The 26,779-nt window shown below is 40.3% G+C and overlaps 1 protein-coding gene across 2 annotated transcripts; it reads right to left on the bottom strand.

Annotated features, from left to right (window-relative positions):
* Positions 1-26,697, bottom strand: JAKMIP2 (janus kinase and microtubule interacting protein 2). Of its 2 annotated transcripts, XM_088521585.1 has the most exons (21): positions 26,397-26,697; positions 21,590-22,087; positions 19,409-19,618; positions 18,413-18,511; positions 17,785-17,931; positions 16,530-16,670; positions 15,506-15,562; positions 13,608-13,727; positions 13,021-13,149; positions 12,271-12,354; positions 11,907-11,969; positions 10,518-10,616; positions 9,508-9,606; positions 9,119-9,172; positions 8,159-8,224; positions 7,197-7,265; positions 6,593-6,670; positions 5,522-5,725; positions 4,097-4,162; positions 3,196-3,268; positions 1-289 (listed from the first exon to the last, which is right to left on the bottom strand). In XM_088521585.1, the coding sequence occupies exons 1-20, from the start codon at positions 26,523-26,525 to the stop codon at positions 3,218-3,220; spliced, it is 2,463 nt and encodes an 820-aa protein (XP_088377711.1). In that variant the 5' UTR covers positions 26,526-26,697; the 3' UTR covers positions 1-289; positions 3,196-3,217. The 2 variants fall into 2 exon arrangements, with proteins under 2 accessions (XP_088377711.1, XP_088377717.1); XM_088521591.1 differs by lacking the exon at positions 3,196-3,268.
* Positions 26,698-26,779: the final 82 nt, after the last annotated feature.

Genomic DNA, 26,779 nt, shown 5'->3' with positions numbered 1-26,779 from the left:
GCTGTTCCCTTTATGCTTTTCCTAAGTGATGTAGTTCACTGCTTATTTTTCTTCCTCATTCTTTAGTTTTGACATATAGGATTTCATTATATGCAGCATATACCATAGCTTCAGTCAGGAACTGTCAATTAACAAATCTTGAGTGATGGCTTTAAAATATAAGGTGTTTGCAGTCTTGGCTACAGGTTGTTCACTTGTGGGTTTTTTAAATAGGTGTAAACAATGTTCTCTTCATTGCGGGGAGCTGGAAGCATTTGCCTTTCTAAGGACTCATCTCTGGTCTGGCACTCTAGAAAAAGAAAAGCAGAACATTGGTATCAAGTAACAGCTAAGCTGCTCCTTCCACCTATACAACTGACGGGGTGGAGTCCATCAGTGGGACAACGGAGGAGATCTATTCTTACACATACCAGCTGACCAGATCAACTGATCCTGTTCAACTGTGTGAACAGCGTTTGTGAAAATTCTGGGTATTCTGGCACAGAATTGGTTATGAATTTAAAGATGAACCAGGCCTCTCTCTTTGAACCCTGTGAGATACCTCCATCCAGTTCATGGAAACTCCCATGGCTTTTACATGGGGGTAGTTACGCTCTGGCCAGGGAAAACTGTCAAATTTCTAGATGCTGCCTAAAACTCGCCCGTGGCAGAGACAGGGCAGCAGGTGACAAGCTTGTGGTGTCAGGCCAGCCCCAGACCTTCAGCAGTGCAAGCAGGAGGTGAGCACAGGCTGCTCCCTGCTGAGGACGACCTTCCTGAGTACAAAAAACAATTTTAGCTTTTTGTGTTTGAAACCAGGATTTTTCTCTGCTTTCTTATCATTCAAGTCTACTATGTAAGTTTTACTGAGGGCAACACACATGCAAACCAGGTTGCCTTATGTGATCACAGATATGTGTGTACATGAATGTGGATACACAGAAAAAAAAATCAGATGAGAAAATCACATATAAACAGGAAGTGGAGAGCTCTGGTATGGATGCTGAACTTTTATGCACCTGGTTTCATTCACCCACCCTTCCCTTGTTTCAAATGCTTGCTGGAAAATGCAGTAGTGAGTGCTGTACCCACCTAGGCAGAGAAAGAAGCCACAAAGCATCTGCTGCTCTGTTTCCTCTGGAGCTATTACAATCCAGCCAGTCTTAAAGGGGCAGAAGAATGATTTAGTGTCCTCTGACTATTAGCCTTGCTGAATGATGCACAAGTGAGGAGTCCTCTCAAGGCATCAACTTAGCTGACAGCCTATGCTAGAGAAGGGACCGCAAAGCACCTGCAGGCGGAAGAATCACTGCATGCAGGTCATAATCATCTGCAGGGTGCCTAGGAGGAAGCCTAAAACCCTCATCAGCTTTCTCTGAGCAGCCGAAATCTGCCTTCAAATAGGCCAAAAGAGTATAAATGTAATCAGCAAATGTGGAGGATTTGTGCTTTTCCTCCTCCAGCTTTGACCAGAGGGAAGGGATGGCTCCTTTGCAAGAAAGGATTCAGTCTGCCTATGAATACCCTGCTGGAATAATTACAAGGTTGTTAAGATAGCAATATGAAAGTCACTGTGGAATCAATGCACACAAATGCCCATTGCATTTACACTGGGTATAAGAGAGTAGAAAACTGTAAAATCAAATTTTACTAGTCATGGCCACTCAAAATAACTCCTCACTTCTGTGCTGCGTCATCATTCTCAGAAATCCTGCCGCAGAAACACTATTAGTGAGTGAGCAGCTGTAACTTAACCTCTTTAAAACATCATGCATTGGAGCAAGGTGATATGTTCCAAATAGCGGGAAATCTGTAATGAGATTGGCAATTTCTTACAAGAGCCATGTTCACTGGTCTGCCCCCGACCTCGATGGGCAAAGTACAGACTTCTTCCCTTTCATTCATTCCTCTTTAGCTGCTCCTCTGTATATACTGTTTGCTAAGACCATTGAAATATTCTTTCTGGGGTCTGTTCAGACCAGGAAGCAATAGATTCCATTTGCTACAGCTAATTAAAAGCTGTCTTTCCATGAAAAAAAAAAAGGGAAAAAAACCCTGATCTAACTGAAATGAAGCACAAAGTAGGTGGCTTTAAAAACCACTAAGTAAAAAGAACCAGTGACAATTATGACCAATATCTTGAGGTGTATCTGGAAACAAGCGCTAAGCTGGTATGAATGGTAGAAGGACACGGTAAAAACGTCTTATGCAGCGTTTCATTCTCAGCTCATCTCAAGCGCAGGGCAGAAAAGTTTATTTACTGACATGGTCCATGGAACCAGGAGTTACAGTGAGAAACTTAACACTATGGGCCAGTCCCCAGCCAAAAAAATCTGATCTGTCATTACACAGCCTGGATAATGTTGTATTTAAAAACTCAAGGACATGTTCTACTTCATTTATACTGGGTAAGATAAAAAACCCAAAAACATACACTAGTCCAGCATGCTTGTTCTGAATGTGGCCAGGAATGGAGAGAAAAATATAATGCCAAACACATCATAACTGCCTGATTTATTTCCTCACATTCCCATTGCTTTTTGAACTCTGAACTTCCAGCTGTTCCAGTGTTTTTGTTCCAAAGTTACGTTATGACATACTTGCTTGTGCTGGAGGAGGTAGTGAACACAGCAACCTCTTGAGGCATTCTGTCCCAACGAGTTTTCCAGACCTCTTCCACACCTCCCTTTCATAGGGTTTCTCTTTCTGAGCCCAAGAAGTCACCTGTTCCCTCTTTTCCTCAGTTGCTGATCCCCCTTTTCCTGCCATTTTTGGTACTCTTCCTAGTTCTGAGCACTGATGTTTTATAGCTTTCTCTATTACACTCTCCTGATCTGAGTAGTAGCAGTCAGTTCAGAGCCCATCATGATGTCTACAAAGTTGAGATTGAAAACTTTTTTCCCCAGCTGTATCACTTTGCAAACATCAGTACTGAATTTCATCTGCAATTCCCTTCGCTGCTTGATACTGGGATTTAGCATTCTGAATAGTTTATGATCATCAGAAAAACTTTGTCAGTCACCTATAAGTGTGCTGGATAGCATTGGTCTGACTGTAGTTCTTGAGTAAGCTGATCAGTGACCACCGTTCATTGTGAACTGCTGCAAATTGACACTGATCTGCTGAATTCTCAGATACAATATAACATACAAGGATCTGATCCTCAGGTCTGTGCAAGAAGCACTGGCCTCAAGGAAATAAGTGAAGTAGTCTTACCTTTCCAAGAGGCACATTGACATCAAGGCCAAAGAATAAAGGCAAGAGAGAAGAACAAGAATAGAAATAGAAACTGCAGGAGAAAAAGAAGACAGTATAAAAACAAGATTTAAGCATCAGGATCAGTTCTTTTTGTACTCTGCAGAACAATTAAAATAATTATGTATTTAGAGAACACTGTATTTCCCTAGCTGCTCCTGTAAGTGCCAAACCATCTCCAAGTTTAGAAAACAGATTCCATTTTTGCATGAATTCTGGAGATGAATTATAATCAGCACCATTTTGAAAGCCTTAGCTCTGTTTGTCACTGTGAACTATGATGGGTTGCTCAAAGACACAAATCTGGATATCAAACATAGCATGGGACGTTTTTTAAGTGGGTTAAGTATAAAAATAAAGAATATAGTTTCATTTATAGGCAAGATTTTCTACTGTACTCTACTGACTGCATAGTCAATGGTAAGCTTCAGTAGAGGACAGCATGAGAACCTGGTTCCCTAGACCTGCCAAGTAAGGGCAGTCTTCAAATCTTCACTCAGTTTCATTTGGTCTTTCCTGCTTGCTAGCCTCACCTTTGCTTTAATAGAAGAACTGTCCACCAAGACAGCATGTAACAACCTAGGAAAGGTTTCATCACTTGGCCCAATATAATGCCCTTTAACTAAACGTGTTCATAATGTAATCACTTATTTCCTAAAATGAAACAGTGTGTTGTAGAAGAGACTCTAAGATTAAAGTTTGGATATAATAAAAGCCACAAATTGAAAAGAAAGCACAGTAGAAAGACACTAACAGGGTCCAAATGATCCAGTTAAACAAAATAGGACCTTTAGTTCAAGAAAGTTAGATCATGACTCTAAAAAAAAAGATTGCCTTGCTTCAGAAACATAACAGAACTAACCTTTTCTTCCAGATCCTTGATTTGCCTCTTTTGGATGTCAGTTTTGTCTTCTAAATCTCGGATCCTCTGGAAATTAGAAAAGAAAACATCTAGACCAAGTTCCTAGTAGGCTTGCTCGTCTGAATAAGTGTCTTGATGTCCCAAGTGCTAAAAGCCTAGATGTGAACAGATTCATTTCTTGGCAGGTACCATCTTGAATACTTCTAAAGCATTGTTATGTGATTTGGAATGATAAAAGTATATGGTACAATGAAAATATTGATTCTGTGGTGAGCTGGAAAGATGTAATTTGTTGTGGAGGTGTTATTTTAAACAGTGTTAAGTACTATTAAAAATATAACATGAATTTAATTTTGGGGAAAGTTTCTACATTTTGTGAAAAAAAAAAAAAAACACAAAGCAAGGACAAAATTACCACCTATGAAAAATGAAGCTATGAATCTCTGCATCTTTTCTCTATTTAGTCAGGGAGTAAGTTTGTGGGCCAGCAAAGAGCAGAAAGCCAGAAGGGCAAACCAGGAGACACCTGGAGCGCAGATGGCATTTCTCTGACCATCCTCCCAGCTGTCTGGAGATCAGAGAATCAGCAGATGGCAGCCTTCAAACACCGCCTCTTCCCTTTGTTACCTCTCATCTTTTCCCAGCCCCATCAACAACAGAGGTTAAGTAAGAGTTGTTCAAAAAAGCCAGAACTCCTTTGGGTTAATCAAGTCAATAGTCATTGCTGAAATCAATAAGTCACTCCACAAAAGTCCAGTAAGAAGGGCACTTATCAGAAATAAGGTGGACCAGTTTCAAGTCTTCAACTCAGAATGAGGCTGGAGTGTGAAAACCACATCTTCATGCCTGACACAAAAACCCTATCCACCGTACATGCTCTTTCTCTTATTCCCATAAACGACAGGTGATTAGGTTTTGTTTCATTTTATTGTCATCATTAACATATGATGATTTCTTGCCATTCTGCCTTGGGATCTCAGATCAGCACACATTGGTCTTTGAAGGGAAACGTTGCATTATATCTCAGTGATAAACCCGCTACTACCCACTTTTATGAGAGAAAGAGCAGCAGTATCTGGAAAAAGAGATGGCTCTGCTACGTAACATGAGCCAGATGCTCTCATACAGTTCCACCTGTTCCAAGTCCAATAACTAGGGGTGACCATGTGCATTACAAAGCTGGATTCAGGGAGACAGAATTTTGGATTAAATCCACTTGGTTTGGAATTTTAAGAGTTAAAATATGCCAAAACAATCCGTCACAAAATAATATTGTGTGCAGCTGTGTGCCTAGTAAAGACACAATCCATAACTCAAAAAACTAGACTCCAGGCTCACACATGAACCTGCAGCTTGACTCAGTTTGACCTCAACTTATACAACAAAACTGAACAGATCCACATGTGCTTGATTCCTGTGTCCTACCTGATGAGCCTGCTGCAGCAGCTCCATCCTCTCCTGAAGAATCTGGCAATCATATTCTCTGCTTTTCCTCAGCATCTGACGTCTTAGTTTTTCCACTGCTGTTCTCAGCTCTTCCTGCTGTTTTTCAGTGAGCAGTTCCCCAAACTTTATCACCGTTTCTTGCTGCAAAGCATTGTACAAGGTGGCTTCAAGCTCCTGGATTCTCTGGTCAATACAAACCAGAAGTCAATTAGAGATGGAGGGAATGGGAGAAGGGTTAGTGACAGATTCAGATACCTGCATGAGAGGTGGTCCCTATGGTCAAGCGCGAAAAAAAGTGAGATGCAGAATTCATAAAAATGGTTCAGTATTTTCACACACACACAAAAAATACATATGGGCTTTTCTTTTTGTGATATTTCAATATTAATCACAGAAATTCTTCACTGATTTTTTAAACACTCACAGAGAAGATCTAGAGCCAGATGGAATTTTCATACCTATTTTCTAATTATAATTAGAAAAAGATGAATATTTTACCAAATCTAAAATTTTGACCTACGCTGGTAAAAAAAAAAACAGAAGAAAGATTGAAGGTCAGCATATCAGACTGCAATGCTCTTAATTCCATTAATCAATGAGTGCTCTTAGTAAGACAAATGAAACACACTGAACTTGCACCTACATGCAGTCCTCTCTGATACAGCAGCATTTTACAGCAAAGCTCTCGCTGTTTGTGGCATGTTTCACATGTTGCACTTAGCACACACAGCATGTGCTTAAGGGGTCATCTAAGATTCCAGATCTGAGTTCCAACTGGTTGCACTGACTGCAGTGGGACAACCTGAATTTAATGAACATCTGCTTCTAAATAGACAAAAGAGTTTCTGACTTCCACAAACCCTGCATTTTATGGTGTGAAAAAGCAAAGTGCATGTTGAGGCTATTTAGACTGCATGCTAGCAAGCTAGCAGAAAGGGAAAAAACAAGCCAGAATTAAAATATATGTATATACTCAGGAAATACAAAAAAATCTCTTTTACTGATTCTACAGGAATTTGTGTCATGTCAAAGCATTTCCTTCGTACATACCATGTATGCTTGGTCAAGAGCTTGCTTCCTGTAGTCTAATTCTTCCTCCAAATAACCTTTTATTTTGCAAAATTGCTCCTACAATGAAGGATAATTTGGACAAAAAAAAAAAAGAATTAGTTACTCAAAATACTGTGGGAAGTGTTACTCGATCAACTACAGATGTCTGACTTGGGTGGGACTATGAGACTGGTCTTCATTTGATTTTCTACGGAGTTATTAATATCTTACTCAGCTAGAAAATTAGGAAGGGAAAATAGCTGTGTATGCATTGGTAGGATTTGATCTACATGGAACACGAGGCAAAGACTGTAGTCTTTTTCATATCTGAAAGTCACTGAGTATCCTTGAGCCCTCTATGCTTAGTAATAAACAGTCTTCCTCACGGAAAGAGAGTGTTCAGACAACTTTCTATTTCTCTGAGATTATGCATTTTTATATGAAGCGAATTAGTAAAGTTTATGGATTCACCATAAAATTCCGATGAAGCCTGCTTGCTTAATTTGCCAAGAAACCTTCTTTTAATGAATGTTTGGCACACAGAATAAATGCAACACGCTCAACAGCCTGTTTCTAAAATGTGTATCCAAAAAAATTTCCCTACCATATCACTTTCCAGTTCCATCATCTTCTGGTGCAGAGCAGCTTCAGCTCCCTCAATCTGCTGGATCCACTGGAGGACAGACAGCAAGAATTGTAACCTGTTGTGTTTTCTAGGCATTCAGGTAGTGGCAAATGGGTATCTCCATCATCTTATCAGTCTATTTGTAGTTACCTATTACTACTACTGGGCCCTTCTTGAGGCTGTTCTCCTTTGAGTGGTATAGTTGTGAGGTCTATTTGTGATACTTGATGGAGAGGAAGCCAGAGGCTCACCTTTGGGTTATTCAAAGATGGAAAAGCACACTGCCTCGGATAGGCAGTGGGTGATATGACATCCTGTGGGTTAGGGTCCCTGAGGTTGTGGCATCTGAAAGTATCTTAGCTAGGTAGATGGTGCTTCCCTGTGCATAGGGAAAATTGCTAAGCAGGTTCATATTGATAAGTAGGTCATCTTGCTGAAATAGTTGCCACAAATTTGAGCCACAAATAAAACAGTGTTAATCAACTCTCTTTTTCTTTCTAATTTCCCAAACAAAGAATTTAGACAAACATTTTCAGTGGGTATTTTGCATACAGGTCTCTCTAGAATCTTTGGAAATCTCAGGACTAGAAATCTCAGGTATTTGCGCTAATTATAGCTTAAATGTCTAATGGTTTCTCAATTCAGTTCACAATTCTTTTTGCATTTTCAGCTGTTCTGACTTGATATTATTGCTGTTTTACCAAAAATGTTTAGGTCTGTGGTTACACTAAGGTATTCCTATTATTGCAAAATCTTTGGCTGACATGCAGTATTATAAAATACTGCTGCTGGTACAGTTTACTTCTTTGGGGAAACTACTCTCTTGGTAGAAATTTTCCTATATTAGGAAATTTGACAATACTGAAAACTAAAGAAAATAAAATTTCCAGGGTGACATGAGGACTTAGATAACACACAAGAAAAGCAAACACACACATTACCTTTTCTGCCAAAGACAATACAGTGGAAGCCTGAATTATGGCCACTTGCTCTTCATTTCTTAAATTCTATGAGGAGAAAGAGATGTAGGGAAAAAATAAGCCTAAGAGCAGCAGTTTCCCAGAGGTGATTGTTTGTGAAAGAAAGTCCTAATCTTGTTCTTTCTACATTAATCCAACAAAATAACAGAAGTCAAAGAATACAGATTATCCAGACAATAGATCAGCTCTAGAGTGCTTAGTGGGAATTCTGTGTTGTATGCAGGGTGTCCTATTCACATCAAATATACAGAGTGTTTTAGGATATTTAAAAGAGCAATTCTTTTGCCTTTCTGCATAATGTATACTGATTATATGTTTTTATACCACTTCATCTTATAAGAAATGTAGACTAAAATTAGATGCATTTGTCTTTACACTGGCTTTATAAAGCAGAATTTTCATTCATCCATGCTCACTTTAAAAACAGTGCTAATTTACATCAGCATTAAGTGAGGAGACAATCATTGCCTGTAGCTTTTATTTCTTAAACACTTTCTTAAATTGCATCTCAAGCTGGCCAGACATATAGGATGTTTTCTTTCACAAAGATGACCAAAGTGGGCAGCAATGCCCTCTTAGAAAGCCATGGAGAATGTGCTTATTAATGAAGCTGCCGGCAGAGGAATCCTAGTGCTAACAAAGATGTGGTTGGCTCAGATGAGCAGTCTGGTACATACACTTTGCTGAAGTTTGAACATGAGTTAAGAAAGGTTAAAATGGTAATTCATTACTGGTTCCCCAGTTACTGAAATCTCCCAATCTCCTTAACTTCTGTAGAAAAACACTCTTTAAATGAATGATCTAGTATTATATAATCTCAGCAAATACCTTAGAAAATAGCCATGATAGGTACAGATTTTTCTTGTGCTAACTGCACACAATACAGCTTGTTTAGGAAAAGCATCTCCCACTTTTGCTTACCCCATTATCACCTAGGATGTCTAACTGCTTTATGAGGTCTGGGATGCTGACATCCTGCAAAGACAGAATAAAATAAAGGCATGGCACAGTTAATCACAGCTGCAATATGTGTCCCTCCTATGACCAACACTGAGATCAACCATCGATATTTTCTATTATCTCATTCAAATGTGCCATAAACTGGATTCCATCTGCCTTTGAGCCAGATTTTATGATTATGTTAAAAAATAGAAGTCCAATTCAATTGCTCAATCATCTCACATGCTTACCTTAGAGTAAGTTTAAATGCTTAAAATTTAGTGGAATTACTGGGAGAGAATAATGTAACAAGTTACGTGGGCAGCATATATCACTGTTGTGCTAAGTGCTGTATTACTAAAGTAGCCTACCTTAACTCCCTCCTTCATGCAGTAGATCTGTAGAGCACTCACACCATTTGAGAATGGGTGGATCTGGAGATTAAATGGTGGTGACCGTCTCTCTCTTTCCTTAAAGTAAATTGAAAAGAAGTCATTGTGTTAAAATGAATGAAATATGTAGACAGCTCATTAAGTTTCATGGCTACTGTTTTTTATCATGCTTTGCAAATATAAGTTCTTGTTGAAAAAAAAATCAAAAACACACACATAAAACAATGACATCATCATTAAATATAATTGGAGAAATCGAAGAGAAAGACTCTCTGAACAGTGTACCAAGTGTACCAAGTGGGATTGGATGCTAAAAGCAAATCGGTTGTTTTGCAGACATTTATTTATTTGATGGATGATGTCTATTTGCAAATTGTCTGTGGGAAGCCTATCATCTGCTTAAGACTTTCATGTCATTTAAAGTGATTTTCCTAATAAAGTTATGAACAGTTATATATTTTTGCAAAAACTCTCTTTAGAAACAGATATTTAAGACTTAAGACTCTAGGATACTCAGACCTGCACATTTGCTCATCCTGGTAAGTCATATGTTCTAACATCTGTGGAAAAAATACATTCAAAAATAAACAAACTTGATCATATTTGCTAATTTTATAGTCTTCACTAGATACAAACTAAAAAGTATTTGTCCAGCTTTCATAGACCAATGGCAAGAATGAAAAAAATATTGTTATTGCCTACAGCAGTGCTAAACTAGCAGAGCCAGGCTGAAGTTAATCGGTTAAGCTGTGCAAACTGGGCACCTGACTCAGCGAGAGGTGAACCAGTCAAACACGGAGCTTACTATTCCCAAGATGCTAGAGCTGACATACTTCCACTGCCCATCTCTAATTACGTATACCAGGCCTGATTGGTTTGTCTGTTATATTACTAAAATGTTGATGTAAACACTTCATCAAAGTTGGTGTCCCACACAAGTGCACCATTTCAACCTGCTCCCAACGCTACTGTAAGGAGTCATCTGTCACCTCCAGCTCAAGGTTGCGGAACTCCAGCAGCTCATTCTGGTCTCGGGCATCCTGGAGCTCCTGTTGCAAACGGCTGTTGTCTGCTTCCAGTTTCTCTATCTAATAGAAACACATAAATTCATTATCTGTGTGACTGTTAGTAAGAAAATTGAATATACAGCAAGTAGCAGTTCAGGGAGCATAGGCACTGCAAAATCCAAACTCTAGATATGATTCAATACTTGCAGTGTTACCTCAATGAGTCTTTAGTTTACAGATAAGACTTTTGCTCATGAACTTGCTAGACATCATAAAATGCTTTGGCTGGAGGTTTTCGTAAAGGAACCCAATCGTAGTGAGGGCTGGCACTTTATCTATTTAGGTTAATTTATGTTAGCTATTAAACACTGTTCTCTTGGTAATGCACTGGAAGAGTTTGTCCGGGGAGGTGTTGTGAAGACATTATTGTTGGAGGACTCCGTGAGCTGGCTGAATAAACACATCTATCACACAATACACATCTATCAGAATGTGTATTCAGACAGAGAAACAGCTAGTGCAACCCAGCAGAAGGGCCTGGCTTGGTCAGAGATTCCCTGTGTGCAGCACATTAATTTCTCTGTGGATGTGGGGACAACTCTTCCTATCACTACCTCTCTGGAGACAGTTCCCCAAGCAGCCATTCACTGCTTGGGACGAGCTTCTCTCCTTGGAAAGAGAGAAGCACAGGCTAAGAAACCTTGCTTGTACAGGTGAAAGAAGGAAAGACACTGGGTTCTGGGTATTGGCCTCTATTGCTGAGAGCAGTAGTATGGCTGACCATTGTTGGGGATATGCCGAGAAGGCTGAGGTCCTTCTTAATCTTATTTTCCATGCTTAAAATATATAAATATGCAAAATATGTACACACATATTAGCACACATCTATATATAAAGAAGGGATGTTCCCAGATGCATCATGTGACTGAGGAGTTTAAGTTTCACTGAAGCTATAGATGACATAAGCCGTTAAAAATACATAGAAAAATGCATAAACTTGGAGTCTGAAAGGGTTATGGTATTACAGGGTGCGTGTGTTTTCCTACTGCTGTTCCACACCCAGAAGTAGAGTTCAAAATGTCCTGTCTGGGTAGCAACAGCAGAGACATTGGTTTAATGTTACTTGGAGGCAACAGTCTGCACCCTGAAGCCAGAATGTTGCAGCAGAGCTTCCACCTGCCAGGATGGGCAATTATCAGCAGGGCTAGGTGAATCAGCCTAAGAAATGTTAGAAACCACAGCACCTAACCCAGAGCTAGGGAGAACATGCCTAACCTTAACCATCCATAAGCACCTGACCACATGTCCAGAAAGTGTATTGCATGATCCAGACTACCCTTCAAAGTGAACATCTACAAGTTTTGAATTTACCTTGTCTAAAAGCTCTTGATTCCTCTTAATGAAAAGCTGTTTGTCTTCCACCCAGTGCGAGTCCTGTTGGATGAAGCAGTACTATTACCAAATAGGGAAACTTCATCTGGTTTGGCATGTTTATTGTAACATGGAGTTGTGATATGCAGACTTTAAAATTCTATAGCAACAAAGTATGAGTTACATAAAAACAATGTATTAATCAAATGAGCGGCAGGAAGGCTTCTGAACTCATTAGACATACTTATTTACTTAAGAGTAACCCTGCATTCTGAGAAGTCTGCACTGAAATTGTGATAGGGATATTGTGAGCAAAGTAGGTAAAATCCAATATAGCAAAAGAAAATACACAAGTAGTGCTCACCTGTCCCTTCTGTGCCAAAGTTTTCTCTAGATCTTCTATTTTGGCTTTGTATCTCTGGACTTCAGCTTGGAGCTGCTCCTGAGCCTATTGAAGTCAGGCACAGGATAGAGCAGTAAGAAAAAAAGAAATACAGGGGATGTACAAAGGAAACCAAACACAGCAAAGAGTCTAGTGAACACTCTCACTGAATGAGTAACCAATACGAAGATCCTGGCTGGTCATTTGACACTTCACAGACTGGTAAAATGATGACATAAGGGGACAGAATGGAAAATCCATACATGCGCACACACAGAAACAAACACATCCCACCAACTTTATTATTAGGTGTCATATTAAAGTAGCAAAACCCAAGCTCAGATGTCCAGAGCAATAGGTTCTGCTTGAAGAACTTAACAAGAAGCTATTTTTTTTGTGAAAGACTAGACTTCATTTACATTTACAAACCCCTGTATTCCTGAGCAGAAGATGGGAAGGCTCTTTTGCTTTTGTGCCAAACTGCAGAATTGTGTGCTCCAGCATGCTTGCTCAAATGCAAAATTTTCAACCTCAACTCCAGAACAACACCTCTGTGTCCATCCTTAATACTAAGTCTCTTTAAATGTGCTTAGCAAATCAGTGAAATAGATGTGTCCCTGTTGTATGGATAATTAATGGATAATTAACACCATTTCCTTTTAGGTCACTTTCAGGAGTCTGTATATACCAGTAGCCATGAAATGCTTTTCCCCACCACAAGCAAATACTGACCTTGGCTTCTCTTTCAGCATCTATAATGCCTCCTGTCTGCTCCTGCAGCAGTGCATAAGCTCTCTGCAGGGCCTGGTATTCCTTTGTCAGCTGTCGAAAACGCAGCTCTGATTCTTCCGCTGCTAAGCTCTGAGGGAACAGAAAGGGCACATCTAAGCAGATGCCAGAGCTTTGCCAAGGAATACAACTGTGGTTTGTTAAAAGCAGTAGTTGGTTTACAGATCTTGACTCAAAACAGTCTTCTAAATTAGATTGCTGTAATATGAAGTAATAAGAATGTAAAATTTATAGCATATATATCTTCGAGCTCAAAGAAGTATGTTAGTTTTATTTTTTTTTTGAGGGAGAGAGAAAATCACCTCAAACCGCAACAAAGTCACACGGGTATGCTCTACATGCTATATTTTGAAAGAACTTCCCACCTAGCATGTTAGTGTATCAGCAACCAAAACTGCGGCCAAACTTACAGAAAAAACATTACTCAGAATGCACCACTGAAACCCAAGCATCTTTGGGAGCTTGGCCACTGGTGTGGAATTCAGTGTCCTGAAAACCTCTCTGTAAGTTTGGAAGGAGTCAGATCTTACCTCATCCAAATCATCGTCCGGGGTTGCTGGTGTTCTATCTGTTCTGTATGAGGCCATGGAAGATGTTTCAGAGTCCATGGAATCATCATCATACCCAAAAACTGCATCTACCACATGTCTCTAAAGAAGAAAAAACATAGTTTCTTTTTGGAGAAAAAGTAAGCTTCAAAACTGTATTGCTACATACTGAAAAAAAAGGAAAAAAAAAAAAAAAAGATGTGATCTGCGTCTGGAATGACCTCAAAGACCAGATCTGGTACTGAGGGAAAACACAACATTGCAGGCACTGCATCTTAAATGCTCATTGATCAGTTTGTCTCCATAACTATTCATATGTCGACTATTGATTGCTCAGACCTGTACTCGGAAACTGAAGCCTGCAGGTCAAGCAGCTCCATCTTCGCAATACATGTTTCTCAGTTTTCATCTGATGGGTTAATTCAATTACTGAGATTGGAGATAGTGAGGCATCAGACATGCAACCAAACTGTAGTGTAGGCAGTTGCTTTCAACATGTGGCAGTTAACATAATATTGTTTCCATTCCTTTGTACTAGCTTTGTGTTATCACAGCTTTTACTGACTTACACCAAGTAACAGAAGAATCATGGAGGGAACGGCTGAGATATTCAGCAACATGAGCAGTGTCCATAACAGAACGAGGTTCTCTGTTTTCCAACTTGGTCGTTTCTAGTCCTTTAGGACATTACTTTTTGAAGATCAGTCTAGCTGTTGACAGATGTCTTCTGAACAGTTTGGGGGTAAACAACCTGTTTTCCTGCCTTCACGGAAGGGCAGAGACTTTTCCTTAGCATGTTGCTACTCCCATTATATTTTCCAAGTTTCAGACTGAGCCAGACCCTCAGCTCAGAAAAACTAATCTGCAAAATTCCCCTGCCTACAGCAATGTTTTTCACTTCCACTCCTGTCATACTACAATATTCTAAACCTGGATTTTAAATCATACAAAAAAATCTGAAGTTGCCAAACTTTCAGATTTATTAGCTTTTTTATTATCTTCTTTTTAGCTATATCTTCCCTACTAGTACAGTTTCTGTCTTAGAATTAAAGTTAAATGGTGGAAATACCCTTTAGTCCTTGGCTCCCGGTTTTGTATGTCTGTATGTTGTGTATTGCTTCAAAACTCATGTAGGAATGATGTGAGGATACAACTAGGACTCACTGGTCCTAACTTCTCTGTGTTTACGGTAGCACTGCATTTCTTCCACGGAACATGCGTGGCCTACCAAAGGATGTCTTTGGAGGACAAAGACCAAACAAACTCTGTTTCCTTCACAATCTCTCTGCTCTCTGGAGATAAGATCTGGTTGTTGTAAAACTTCTCCCTAAGTCCTACTGATAAAAGTGCTATTTGAATCACTGTGCGCTATTCAGCTTTAAAATTGTTCTAGATCCAAGTTTAGGATAATATAAGAGGCAGCTAAGATCTATGAAACTGAGCTGAAGGGAATGGCACTCAAGTTTTCACGCCAAAAAAAATCCACTTGGAGAAAAAAGTTTTAGTATGAATGTTTTAGTATGAATGGCAGGATTAGCTCAGATGTACTATGAAAATCAGAGAACAGAAGACAGTCAGGAAATTCTCTAGGAATGTGAATACATCTCAGTGTAATAGGCCTCAAGACTAATATTTACACAAAACAGACTGAAAATCTAACTTTTCAGAGAGGGAGAAAAAAAGGCTCATTTTGTTGAAAATAAAATAGCTATGCACCCTTAACTGAGTATCCAAGAGGACCTAAAAAGTTTTCCTGAAGAATCTAACACATTTATAAACACCATTACTAAATAAGCTTGTTAAAATCCACAACAATCTCTTCAATTAGATTTTCTTCTTAGTAGAGAAGAAAGACTCAGTTAGAGTCTTTTTGTTCTTACCTTAATTGGCTTTGAACTCCTTTTATGCTTTCTGCGACGAATGAGCTTTTCCCTATCCTGGAAAATAAGATTTAAAAAATTACTGGAATTCAAGTTCATGTTTCTCTTCTTTGCCGTGCAGCCACAGAAAGCCACAGCCTCCAAATCCAGAGACAAAGTCAGTCCCTGGGCTTCTGCTGACTCTTTGTATATTCAAACAGAAGCTGACTCCAGGGAAGGGAAGACTCATTCACATACGTGTATCTGCAACAGTGGAAAACCACTTAAAGAAGGGAAGAGGGGATATCTGAAAAGAAACTCCTCTTGTACCGTTGCCCTGTTCGACAGGCTGTCAAACAATAGGAACTGATCTACCCCCTGTTCAGACCACAGAGAGGCCTGTTGTAGGGAGCTGGTTTGGGCCCTGTATCTGAGGCACAGGGCCTCCAAGTCACTAGATGGTATTAGTGAAGGGTTCACCACTCCTAGAAATGGTGTCTTAGGAGAGGCAAGAGCCTCTTTTGATGTGTCCTTCTCCTTCCCCTCAATACCATAGTGCAAAGTCACCTGAAACGGGGTGGCCAATATTTAATGCTATCACTGAAACACTAGCAGCCACTATCTAGCAGCTGCTCTGTTCCAGCACACGCTGGATATCGCTCTCTGTCCTGCATCTCTCTTTACAAGGGGACTTCCCAACTGTAGTGTAGTTACAACAGTAAAACAGCTCAGCCAAGCTCTGTGGTCACCAGTCTGTGATTTCTCCTACAACTGACCAAGGAAATTTAAAGACAGTTGAAATTACACACAACGAGACTGATGCTTTAGGGCTGTTGGGTTGTTGCCCCCATTAGAAATTCAGGTATTAGTTAAGCATTTATGAAATCAATACAAGCAGCATCCATATGCTTCTACACCTAAAAGTTTGTGGGTGTTAAACATGAGGTGAGATATTAGCCCTCAGACCTCTGTTTATAGTAAAAAATACTAACAGAGGTGAACCATACACAGGAACTGGTCCTAATTCCTGGTGCTCTGGACATACCCTTGTTAATTCATCAATTATGTTCTGCTGTTCTATAACTTGAAGCTTCAAAAACTCAGTTTCTTGTTCTTCATTAGCCTGATCCAGGTCATTGAGAGATTTTAATTTCTTTAAAGGAGGATGTGATGTCATTTTTTCTCTCTGGTAAGAAGAAAGAAACAGAAAAAATAAGAACCAGCAATCACTAAAAAAAAGAGACAAACATGCACTTAGAAATCAGGCGTTCTTTCTCATTTAAGCTGTGTAACTCTAAAGATGCTTCAGCTACCAAATTTCCATAGCTTTATTAATACCTATTATCCACCTCACAGCAAGGCCTAGTTCTTCAGGCAGACTGTCAAAGCTTTTTTTACTTACTATATGCAACACAGCCTTTGCAGCAGCCCTTTAAGGTAATGCAACAGAGCTCTTCTGGCACAATGCACCCAGACATGCCCCACGCAGCGCACGTGCTCGCACGCCGGCATGTCCACCCATGTAAGAGGGCCTCCCAGCAGTGTCCACGCGCGACCCTGTGCGCCCGCTCATTTCGTCGCACAGCCCCACGTAGCAAGGGAAGCCGCGTGCTAGCCGTGCAAAGGACACGCAGCCCCAGGCACAGGAAGGGGGGGCACAGCCCCTTGCAGCTCGCTAAGAGCACCTCTGCAGGGACATGCAGCGTCAGGGGGTTAAGTCAGCACTGCTGCGTGCGCATGCACCAGTGCTGCTGTCTAATGCACAGGGACTTCCAACGTCTCCCATTTGCTGGGGGAGAGCCCAGTGGGTTGTGAGCTGCACTGCTGCAGCTGTGGAAAAAGAACCATGATTTGCGACATTTTTGGTAAAGTTTATCTGTCTTCTGGGCATGAGCGAGTTAGGCAGCAATAAAGTCAATTAACCTTGTAATACTAAGGCCTTTCTTCCATATAACAACAAAGAGAATCTGATAGTCTCAATCTAGTCAGTTGGAGAACTGCACCCATACTGCAAGAGTCAGCCTGCTCAAGACAAGGACATGGGTCTTGGAGCCAAAATGTAACACACAAGCACACTCAGCAGAGAAAGTCTCAGCACCCACCAGCTTATATCCGGCAACTCCGGACAGTATTAAAGACTGTGGTTATGCATTCACTTAAATATATTGCATGGGGTATGCATGCACGGCATGAACGCTTTCTCTGTGTACTTAAAAGCGTACACTGTGCAGATATACCCAGCAAGAAAAACATACATCATGCACTCATCCTCATTTCAATACCAATCCTTCAATACCAACCATTTCTATATTTTCTTTAGTGACCGCTTTGAGTTTATCTTCCATGCGCTGCAAAGACTGCATCAGCTCATCATTTCTTTTTGTGAGGCACTTGTTCTTTTCCAGGAGAGGTTTACATTGTTTTTCAGCTTCTCGGACACGCTTCAGCTGGATTGATGACAGTAATTAATAATTGTAAACAATTCAAAAAAGGTACTTTTCTTCCTTTGTTAGAAGTTTTGGGACGGAATTTTTTTTACCTTTCCTGTTACCACTGTCCCAGTAAAATGCCAAAGACAGTGGCAAGTGGAACTGGCAAGCAATCATAGTAACGCCTTGTCCTACTATAGACTTACTTCACCAGTAAATCTCAAGGCATAACTCTGCATATCTGTTTCTGAAAGAGGGTGTTACCTATGGGAAAACTGAGAGGTAGAGATAAAGCAACCCAAAAGCACAGTCAGGCAGCAGCAAAGCTGCCACAAAAAACTAATTCTAGAGAGAAAAATTATTCTCAGCCTTCTGAGCTCCTAGCGCAATGGGTAGGAAAGGCATTTCCATCACGGACTGCATCATCCCTGGAGCTTCTCCTTTTGCCTTTCCCCAAGGCTCCCAACCTCCTCTGTCTGACAGTGCAAAGCTCACACACCAGTTCATTTCGTTCATCAACGAGCAGCGTGTTCCTATCCTCCAGCTTCCGGATGGTGGCGTTCAGCTCCGCTATCCTCTTCTGGTTTCTGCGCAAGTCCTGCTCATTGTAACAATACAGCACAGTTACTGCTTCTTTTCAAAATGCATGTCTGGGAAAAAATGAAAACAAAAATTCCCCAAACCACACACCAATCACCTGAAGTTGCCATAATCATCAAATAATATTTCTGGATTTTTACAGGATTGAGCATTTTGGTTTCCCATGCTTCCTTTGGGAAGAAAAGTATCTCCTTTGCAGGATATTTTAAGATTAAAATTTTTCAATACTTAAGAAAGGTAAAATCAATGAAACAGATGTTTGTATTTTTTTCTGATGGTAGGGGGAATAAAAAGCTAAAAAGATCTAATTTTTAATGCTTTTCCCTATCCTTTGGTTCTATTTTCTGAGCCACTATGAAAACAGTATGTCAAGGCAAGAGTCAGGATATCCCTGTTGTTAACAGTTGTATTTATCTTGTTGTTTCTGATTCACAATTTCACAACAAATATGGCAATACTCTCTATTTACTCACTGAACGATTACATGCCTTGTGAATGACAGCAAGGCCAGTATATTTGGGGCAATAAGACAAAGAGGGGGAGGCTCTCCTAAGAGGCTCCCGATTGCCCCAGCCTTCCTCCTGCCCCTTCTCACTCATCCTCCCAGTCCTGAGGATGCAGGCCACAGAGAGTTGTGTTCATGGAATGGCACTTTCAAAGGGGTCCAATTATGTATTTGTATATATTGCTGTATATTTGTTAATATAGCAACAGAGGAAACAACCTTACATAGCTTTGCCCCTCTGGCATTTTTTTTTTCTGAAGAATCTACAGACATAGTTTTCTGCAGTATACATAAAAAGGTGGGAATCTTTTCTCAGGACCCAAGAAAATAATTTAGTACAAGAAGTACAGCCATATTTCTGAGTTTCAGGGGAGAGTAAAATCTGCATACGGGGCTGCTGCAGTGCTCTGAGCCATCTCCAGCTCTTCCTGGGATCTCTCTCTTGGGACTGCTCATGTTGCACTCTGCCTCCTTCACCAGGAAGAGCTGCTCGTCCAGAGCCTCCTTCTGCAGCTGCAGCTTCTGCACATAGCCTGTCTGCGTCTCCAGTTCTTTCTCCAGGGAAAATATTATCCTGTCTTTAGCCTTGATCTCGTCCATCTGAAAGAGAAAAACACCAGGGCAACAATATTACAGTGTACATTGCTCTTTAGTCTAGTAGGATGAGATTTACTTAACAGTCATGTTCAGCAACTATCTCCGCTACACTGTACTGTACTGTGACACAAATACACTTGGAGATTTCAGTCGTATCCATGCACCAACACAGCATCTGTTTCAACAGCCAACAGTGACTGAAGACCTGGAACTGAACATGGTGTGATTTGCTAGACTACTCAGCTCTTGTAACCCAATGAACACAGCAGAATGAAACCCAAAGGTTTGAAAATAAAGTGTTCAGGCTCTCACACTGTCTTTTGTTCAGTTATTTATTTTTGTGAAAACTAAGTATAAACTCTGAACAAACAAAGAAGTTTAGACCAGCTCCTGCTCTGGTAAATGGAGCTAGTAGCCCCACTTCTCACGAACAGAAAATTTGTGCAAACCCAGTGTTTTCTTTAAGGCTGACTGAAAAACTCAATGCTATTAATCTTATCATTACTTCATTCCATGCCTAATATTCCAGGACTATCCAAAACAAGAAGGGCCTTTTACTTTGTTTCACAGCAACTTTAAGGAGTGGTGAAAACTCCTTAAACAGGAAGGAAAACTGTTAATTAAAACTTGTATAAGATCAGTACCTACAAGCCTTGCAACCAAGACTGGTGCAAAGCACCTAATGTCTCTGAGTCAAGAAAAGTCAGGGAACCAGAAGCTGCAAATCAGTTTAGGAAATAAAAATATTTTTATATGGGGAAAGAGATAAACCATTTCCTCCAAACGAAAATGTTACCTATGCTAAATTTTGCCTAAAGTTACCAAAGATACTTTATGATCTTGCAGCCTTCTAGGTTTACTGAAATGTTTCCCAAAGTAATTTTTTTCAGAAGAGTGGGGCTAGATTCTGATCTCTGTCAGGCAAATGTCGATGTGACATAACTTCCTCTGCTTTGAGAGTCACACAATGGATGCATAAACTGCTTGTGTACATCAGATAAAATGAATTCTGGCCTTGCGCATGGCTCTTCTGCATGTAAACAACACTGCAAAAACCCTTCATCAGTTGTTTGAGGTGAAATCATTCAATAGATACACAGAGCTTCAGTTGTTCTTAATGTTACTAAATGGCACAGTGTTATCCTGATTCTCACTGGATTTCCTTTCTACGTTAAAATTCTGAAAATAGGTCCTGGATTTCAGATAAGGAAAAAGAAAAGTAGTTAGTCCTCATGGCTATGCAGAATTACAAGTGTGGATCAAAGTAACAGCAAATGTCAAAACTCAGAAGGCAGCTATGAAGAAGCCACCATTGCAAGACTGTGCTATGCTATTTATCATTTTGGCATGCACAAATATATCTCCAGTCCGCAGACTTTAAACCGAAATGTTCATTTTTGACAGAGTTCAAGTCACCATTTCTTTTTTTCCACTGTCAAATCTTAAAATTCCAGCATCCAGGCCAAACTTTCCAGTGCTGCAAGCAGGCTCAGCTCAATAGACTGCTGCCAATGGGCTTTATTTTGTTCATTTTTGGTGCAGAACTACTGAAGGCTATGTCAAGATTAAAACAAAAGATATCTCAGATATCTCCCCCCTTGCTCTGGTTTAATATGCTTAGGTTACCATTATAAAGGTTAAAGAAACTAACAAGCTTCAAACGCAGATGCATTTAATCTTTATCACACAGTATCTTTTCCTAACACAATACACTGCAGACACAATCTCAGCAAGCCACTTCCTTATTGACTAGACAAACCACTCTTTTACTCAAGATGTTAGTAGCCCTCATGGCAGTTGCTCTAGCTTGCTGACTCTGATCGATCTCCTGCTGAAAAATGATAATGAGAAGTGTTTTGTATTTTTGCAAACTGAGATACATTGCTGAGTTTTGTTTGTACACAAAAGCAAAGGCAGAAGAGGCAAACTGGTTACAGCATAAGGACTGTTCTGATGCAGAGAACTGTTACTAACCAGGCGACGAATATCCCTTTCACTCTCCCATTTGATCTTAGAGATGGCTTCCTGGTGGGACTGATGCTCACTCCGGAGATCACCTGCCTTGATCTTATCAGCTTGGATCATATTGTTGAGGGCCTCATCTACCTGCTTCTTGGCAGATTTCAGTTCAGTAATTTCCTGCAAAAGCTTAAGGCGCTCGGAGTCAAACTGCTTTCTGGCCTCCTCGCGAGCCTCAATTGTCAGCGCTGTCCTTACTTTGTCACTGCTCCCATCCCGCAGTGCGCACAGTGCCGACTTGAGGCGCTGGATTTCACTGTCTCGGACTTTCACCATCCGCGTCATCTCCTGCTCATGCTGTTTGATGAGGTTCTCCCTCACGGCCTGTAGCTCCTTCATTTTCTCCTCGTGGAGCTTGGCTTTGAGCTCTGTAATCTGCACAGTCTGCTTGCGCTGCTCCACTTCTCGGATCCGCTTAGTTTCTTGAGTCTTCTCTCTTTCAAGTTTAGCAACCTATGTTGAGATCAGAAGCAAATCACCTGTCACAACGTTATCGTGTCGAACAAACCCTCCCCAAACACCAGCATATCAAATTAAGGAAGACCCTGCTGCAGACCCTGTATGCTCCCCCATCCTCATTACAAAAAAATATAGGCCTCATGCTGGAACATTAGCTTAATTTTACATTGTCTTTACTAAAGGGAAAACATCACTGTCTTCTCCCAGTGTACTGCCTCATGCAGTGATACCAAACATACTTTCAATATTTATTTAGCAAATAAGGCTCTGTGTATATGCATGCATTTGTCTTATTAACTTTGGAACCCACCAGCCAATTTTGGTAGAATTTAACAGAAAGTTAGAGGATTAGATAGAAGAATAGGTAGGTTTCTACAGCTTTCATGAACGTGGGCAGTAAATTAGAGGAGAAAGAGCGTGTGTCTCTAAATGATCCCAGTTGACATAAGGTGTAAGGCTGAAAGACTAGGACAACTTGGCTTTTACAGATATTCTTACCTGTAAGTAAAAGCCTTAACTGGCATTTGCAGTCAATTCTTAGACTTAACTCTACAGAAGAATACACTTCACTGGTTATTATACTGAAAACAACTGGTAAGGAAAGGCAAAGTTCAAAGTAAAGTTTCAGTTCAAAGCAAATTCAGTAGGTTTATTATTTACAATGAAAAAGAAAAGGAGATTTCAAAAGGATTCAAAGATAAACACCCTTGCCAATATCCTTTTAAAAGTCCACAAAGAATGCATAAAACTGGGCAAACCTTTCATATTTTAAAAGGAAAAGTAAGAGAAGGAAAAATAAAAGTAATAACAGGTCATTGGAGAGTCTTCTAAGAGACACTGGTAGTCTAGCCTGCAGGATTCATGGATTACTTGGATAGGAATTAGAAAGGGCATGGGTTCCTACCAGCTCCATGTACAGAGCTCATTGACTTGTTTCCCTCTCTCATGCTAACCCCAGGTAGCTTGGAACATATCTTCCCACAAAGAAACCTTCAAGGGGAGCCGGGGAAGAAGAGTTCGAAAGCATACATTTATTTCAGTTTCAATCACTGCGGTCATTCTGATTATTAACAGATTTTAAAAATGAGATGTATCTGTTTCAGAAGGCTTAATGGAAAACAAATCTAGAAGACAGTTGTAAAACTTCCTCCACAGGGATCTGGAATGTGTCAGAACTTTTCAAAGCATCAAAAAACCCATGCTTTTTAAAGGTGGTGTGGACTTCCACCGACTTCTCCCAAGGACACCAAAGGCTACTGATAAAGGCAGATTTCGACAATAACAAATGTCATATGCAACAAGAAGACTTTGCAGCCAGGGTCTAGTGAGCAGTCTATTTTAGTCATAGTTATATGATTTGTGCAAGATATTAACTTGTCTTTATTACACCAATCACTTCTGAAGAGAAAGCCATGCCCTAATCCTAGCCCTCACTACGTCCTTCAGTCAGGTTTTAGGGTTGCCTTTAACTCCTTTTTCATGCTAGGTCCAGCCATGACTCATGACTAAAATTAAGCCAAATGCCCCTCTTTCTCTCATTAACGCATCTGTTATTAAAACACATCTGTTTATTAAAAAAGGAAGTTTGACACCCTGCAAAACAAGGTGCAATTACTGTAACTGCTCTGACTTAGTATAACACTTAGACACACATGTAAACTCTCAACCAAGTAGTCTGGATATCCACAACAGCACAACACTACAGTCAAGCACAGCCTGAGGACAAACCCAGCCAAGCTCTGGGACATCCGGCTTTTACGGCTGTTGGTTTCCAGGCTGCCTCTTTTATCTAATTGAAATGCCATTAGTCATGTTAGACTATTTTGTAGATACTGTACCACTGTGATAGGGAGAAAAGGGAAGATAAACGAGGCCTTTATGGGAAAAAAAAAAGATAATCACTTTTGAAGAAATGGACAAGGAGTCTCCTTAATAAAAGACCATGAAGCTTCAAGAGGTTTCTACTATCTACTTTGAATTCACTGGAAGAGTGAGTTTACTGCTAACACAGAAGGAAAAGTCCAGAGACTCAATTTGTTAGATCCCTTTTGTGGAGCGAACAGAACACCTTAGAATATTGTGTGTGACTGGCTCATTTGGCATCCTATTTTTAAGCTGAATTTAGAGAAGATAAAAGTTGTACTAAAATGTCCAATATGAACCTGTTTATACCTGTTTTCCTGTTCATTGGAAAAGGGGAAAAATCTGAAAACTGGACCAAAGTAGAACTTTTAACAAGTGCTCCTTTGTATCCTAACTGCAGAAAAAAATGTGATCTGCCGCCAGGGGCTGTAGTTTTTAGCATCTCATTGTTCTGTAATGACAATTCCTTGAATACTGTGAGCACTCAATCCCATTTGGTCACAGGAATGGTAAGAGCATCCATGGACAGGACACCTGGCAGTTATTGAGACTCAAGGAATTTCATTATTTTGTTGATGCTCTGCTCATCTCATTCCCACATGTCTATATTTATATCAGACTACCTTTTCTTGTTTTCAAGACTTTCTTACTCTTGTGCTCCTGTTATTTTGAGCAATCCTCAAAGTGATGACTAGTAACAAAAATCTGCATTGGCAACTACCATATTGGAATTCTATAGATGCTATGATAACAAAAGTAGCAAGACTCAGAATATAAAAAAAAGCATCAAGGAAGCTCCTCGAATCATCAGTTTTCTGGCAGCCAGCCTACAACTCCTTAAGAGAATAGCTAAACCCTGCTTGTGTGCAAGACACACATGCCAAAGCTCGCAGGGAAAACAAAAGAATCAAAAGTCATTTTTCTTTCCAAGGCTGTCATCAGCCATCTGTAAAAGGACGCAGAATGAATTTGAAAGCATGATGGTGTCAATTTTCTTGCATTTGCAAATTCTGTCTAGTTTTAGAGGTTGCAAATTCATGGCTATAAATCTCATTGGTAAATGATGGGACAAAGCCCCCAGATATCATCAGAAAATCAGATAACACAGAACTGGCTATTCTTACTTTCACCTGACTTCTACAATTATAATAAATTGGTGGATGGTAGTCTGAGATTATCAATATGAGCAACCTTGAAATATCAGCATGAAAACCTTTCCCAAATAAACTATTTTTTAAAGACAACCTCCTGGAGGCGGAAAGATTTGTGGTTATTGATTGGGAAGCTAGAAGCAAGTCGATCTGGGTTTGCCAGCCCAGGATATATGCTTATTTTTGAAGGAATCAGAGCCAGATTGACATACGTCAATTATAATCCACTTGGAGAAAAATACTTTAATAGACATCACCCGGTAAAAATGTGCCTGCCACCTGGCAGCAGTTTGGGGCCTCTTGACTTCAGGGTGCATGGTCTCCAGCCCACTTGATAAGAATTCTCCAGGAAAGAATACTGCTTGCAGACAGGAGAGAATACCACTTAAGGATTTTAAAGGAAGGTTAGCAGGATATGTGCAGAGTAGGTGAAAAACAGACAGTATTTTATACTGGGTAACATAAGTCCTTTGCCTTTTTACTGGCTAAAAAGGCTGAAGCAGTATAGAGAGATCCTACATGCCTTACAAGGACTCCCCTAGCATACAGAATGCAAGAAAAGAGTGTGAAGACTTCAGCAGAAGGTGCAGGGAAGAGCTCAAGCAACAGCCCGCAGCCCCACGGTTGTGCCAAAGGCTTCTAAAGTATGCACACGGCATCTCAAACCTATGCAGGCAGGTCTGCACTAGAGACAGAGGTGTGCATGCTACCAGCTGGTTCTAGACTGCCATTAGTTACCAGAGATGGTAGCTCTGGCAGACCATGAGTACCTGAGCAAGCTTTAAATAATGTATACATACCTTAATGTACAAAATACAGTTCGGTTGCAGATGGATTATAAGGGCCCATATGGACTGTCATGCTATACATTTAAGGATCACTTCACTCAACTTTGAAATAAAGGCATCTCTTGCTGAAATAAGCAGTCATTCAAAAAACAGCAACACTACACAATTTCTAGACACTGGAAATTAAAAAAAAATAGTATAGTTAGAGACAATTTGAGTGGATAGAATGAAACCCACTAACTGGAATATGGTCAAAGACGTTACAAAAGACTTATCGCTCCCTTTGAGGGCCAGATGCTTCTTGAGCTTGTACCTCTGGGAAAAGGGGACTTTTCCACTGAACCTCTGCAGTATCAAAGTGCTGAACGTGGGGAGAGAATCAGATCACTGCTCTAGAGAAGAGTTGTTGCATTTATTGATTTCTGCGATACAGCTTTTTCCATGTAATTTATTTTTCCCTTCAGTGCAGATACTGTTATTTAACACCAGATCCTCACTCACCTTAGACTTCTCCTGATGCAGCTCAATTTGAATGTCCGTCAGCTTGGTCCTGAGTTCCTCATTGGCAGCTTGTAGGGCAACAATCAGTGCCTCAGGCTTTTCGCCCTTGCTACGTCCTTTTTTTGACATGGTTTCTTATCAGCGAGAGTCCATGCATTTAATTCTTTCAAATAAGGACTGTCATCTTTATCCTCCCCTTTCAGTGCCAGTTAGTTCAGCACCTACAGCGTGACATCCTTAAGGCGCCATCCTCCGCTGCTTCGGAAGCCCTGTGAGAAATAAGACATGCTCTTACTGTCAGTGAACACGACGGCACCCGGCTCGCAAGGATGCAGGATCGCTGTAAGGACCGATGCTGCTGAGACAGCAGCACGAGAGCGTAG

The sequence above is a fragment of the Tinamus guttatus genome, unplaced genomic scaffold (assembly GCF_059628265.1).
Source record: "Tinamus guttatus ecotype Peru unplaced genomic scaffold, ASM5962826v1 Tinamus_guttatus_pri_ptg000007l, whole genome shotgun sequence".
Taxonomy (NCBI): domain Eukaryota; kingdom Metazoa; phylum Chordata; class Aves; order Tinamiformes; family Tinamidae; genus Tinamus; species Tinamus guttatus.
This window is presented reverse-complemented; position numbering and strand designations above follow the sequence as displayed.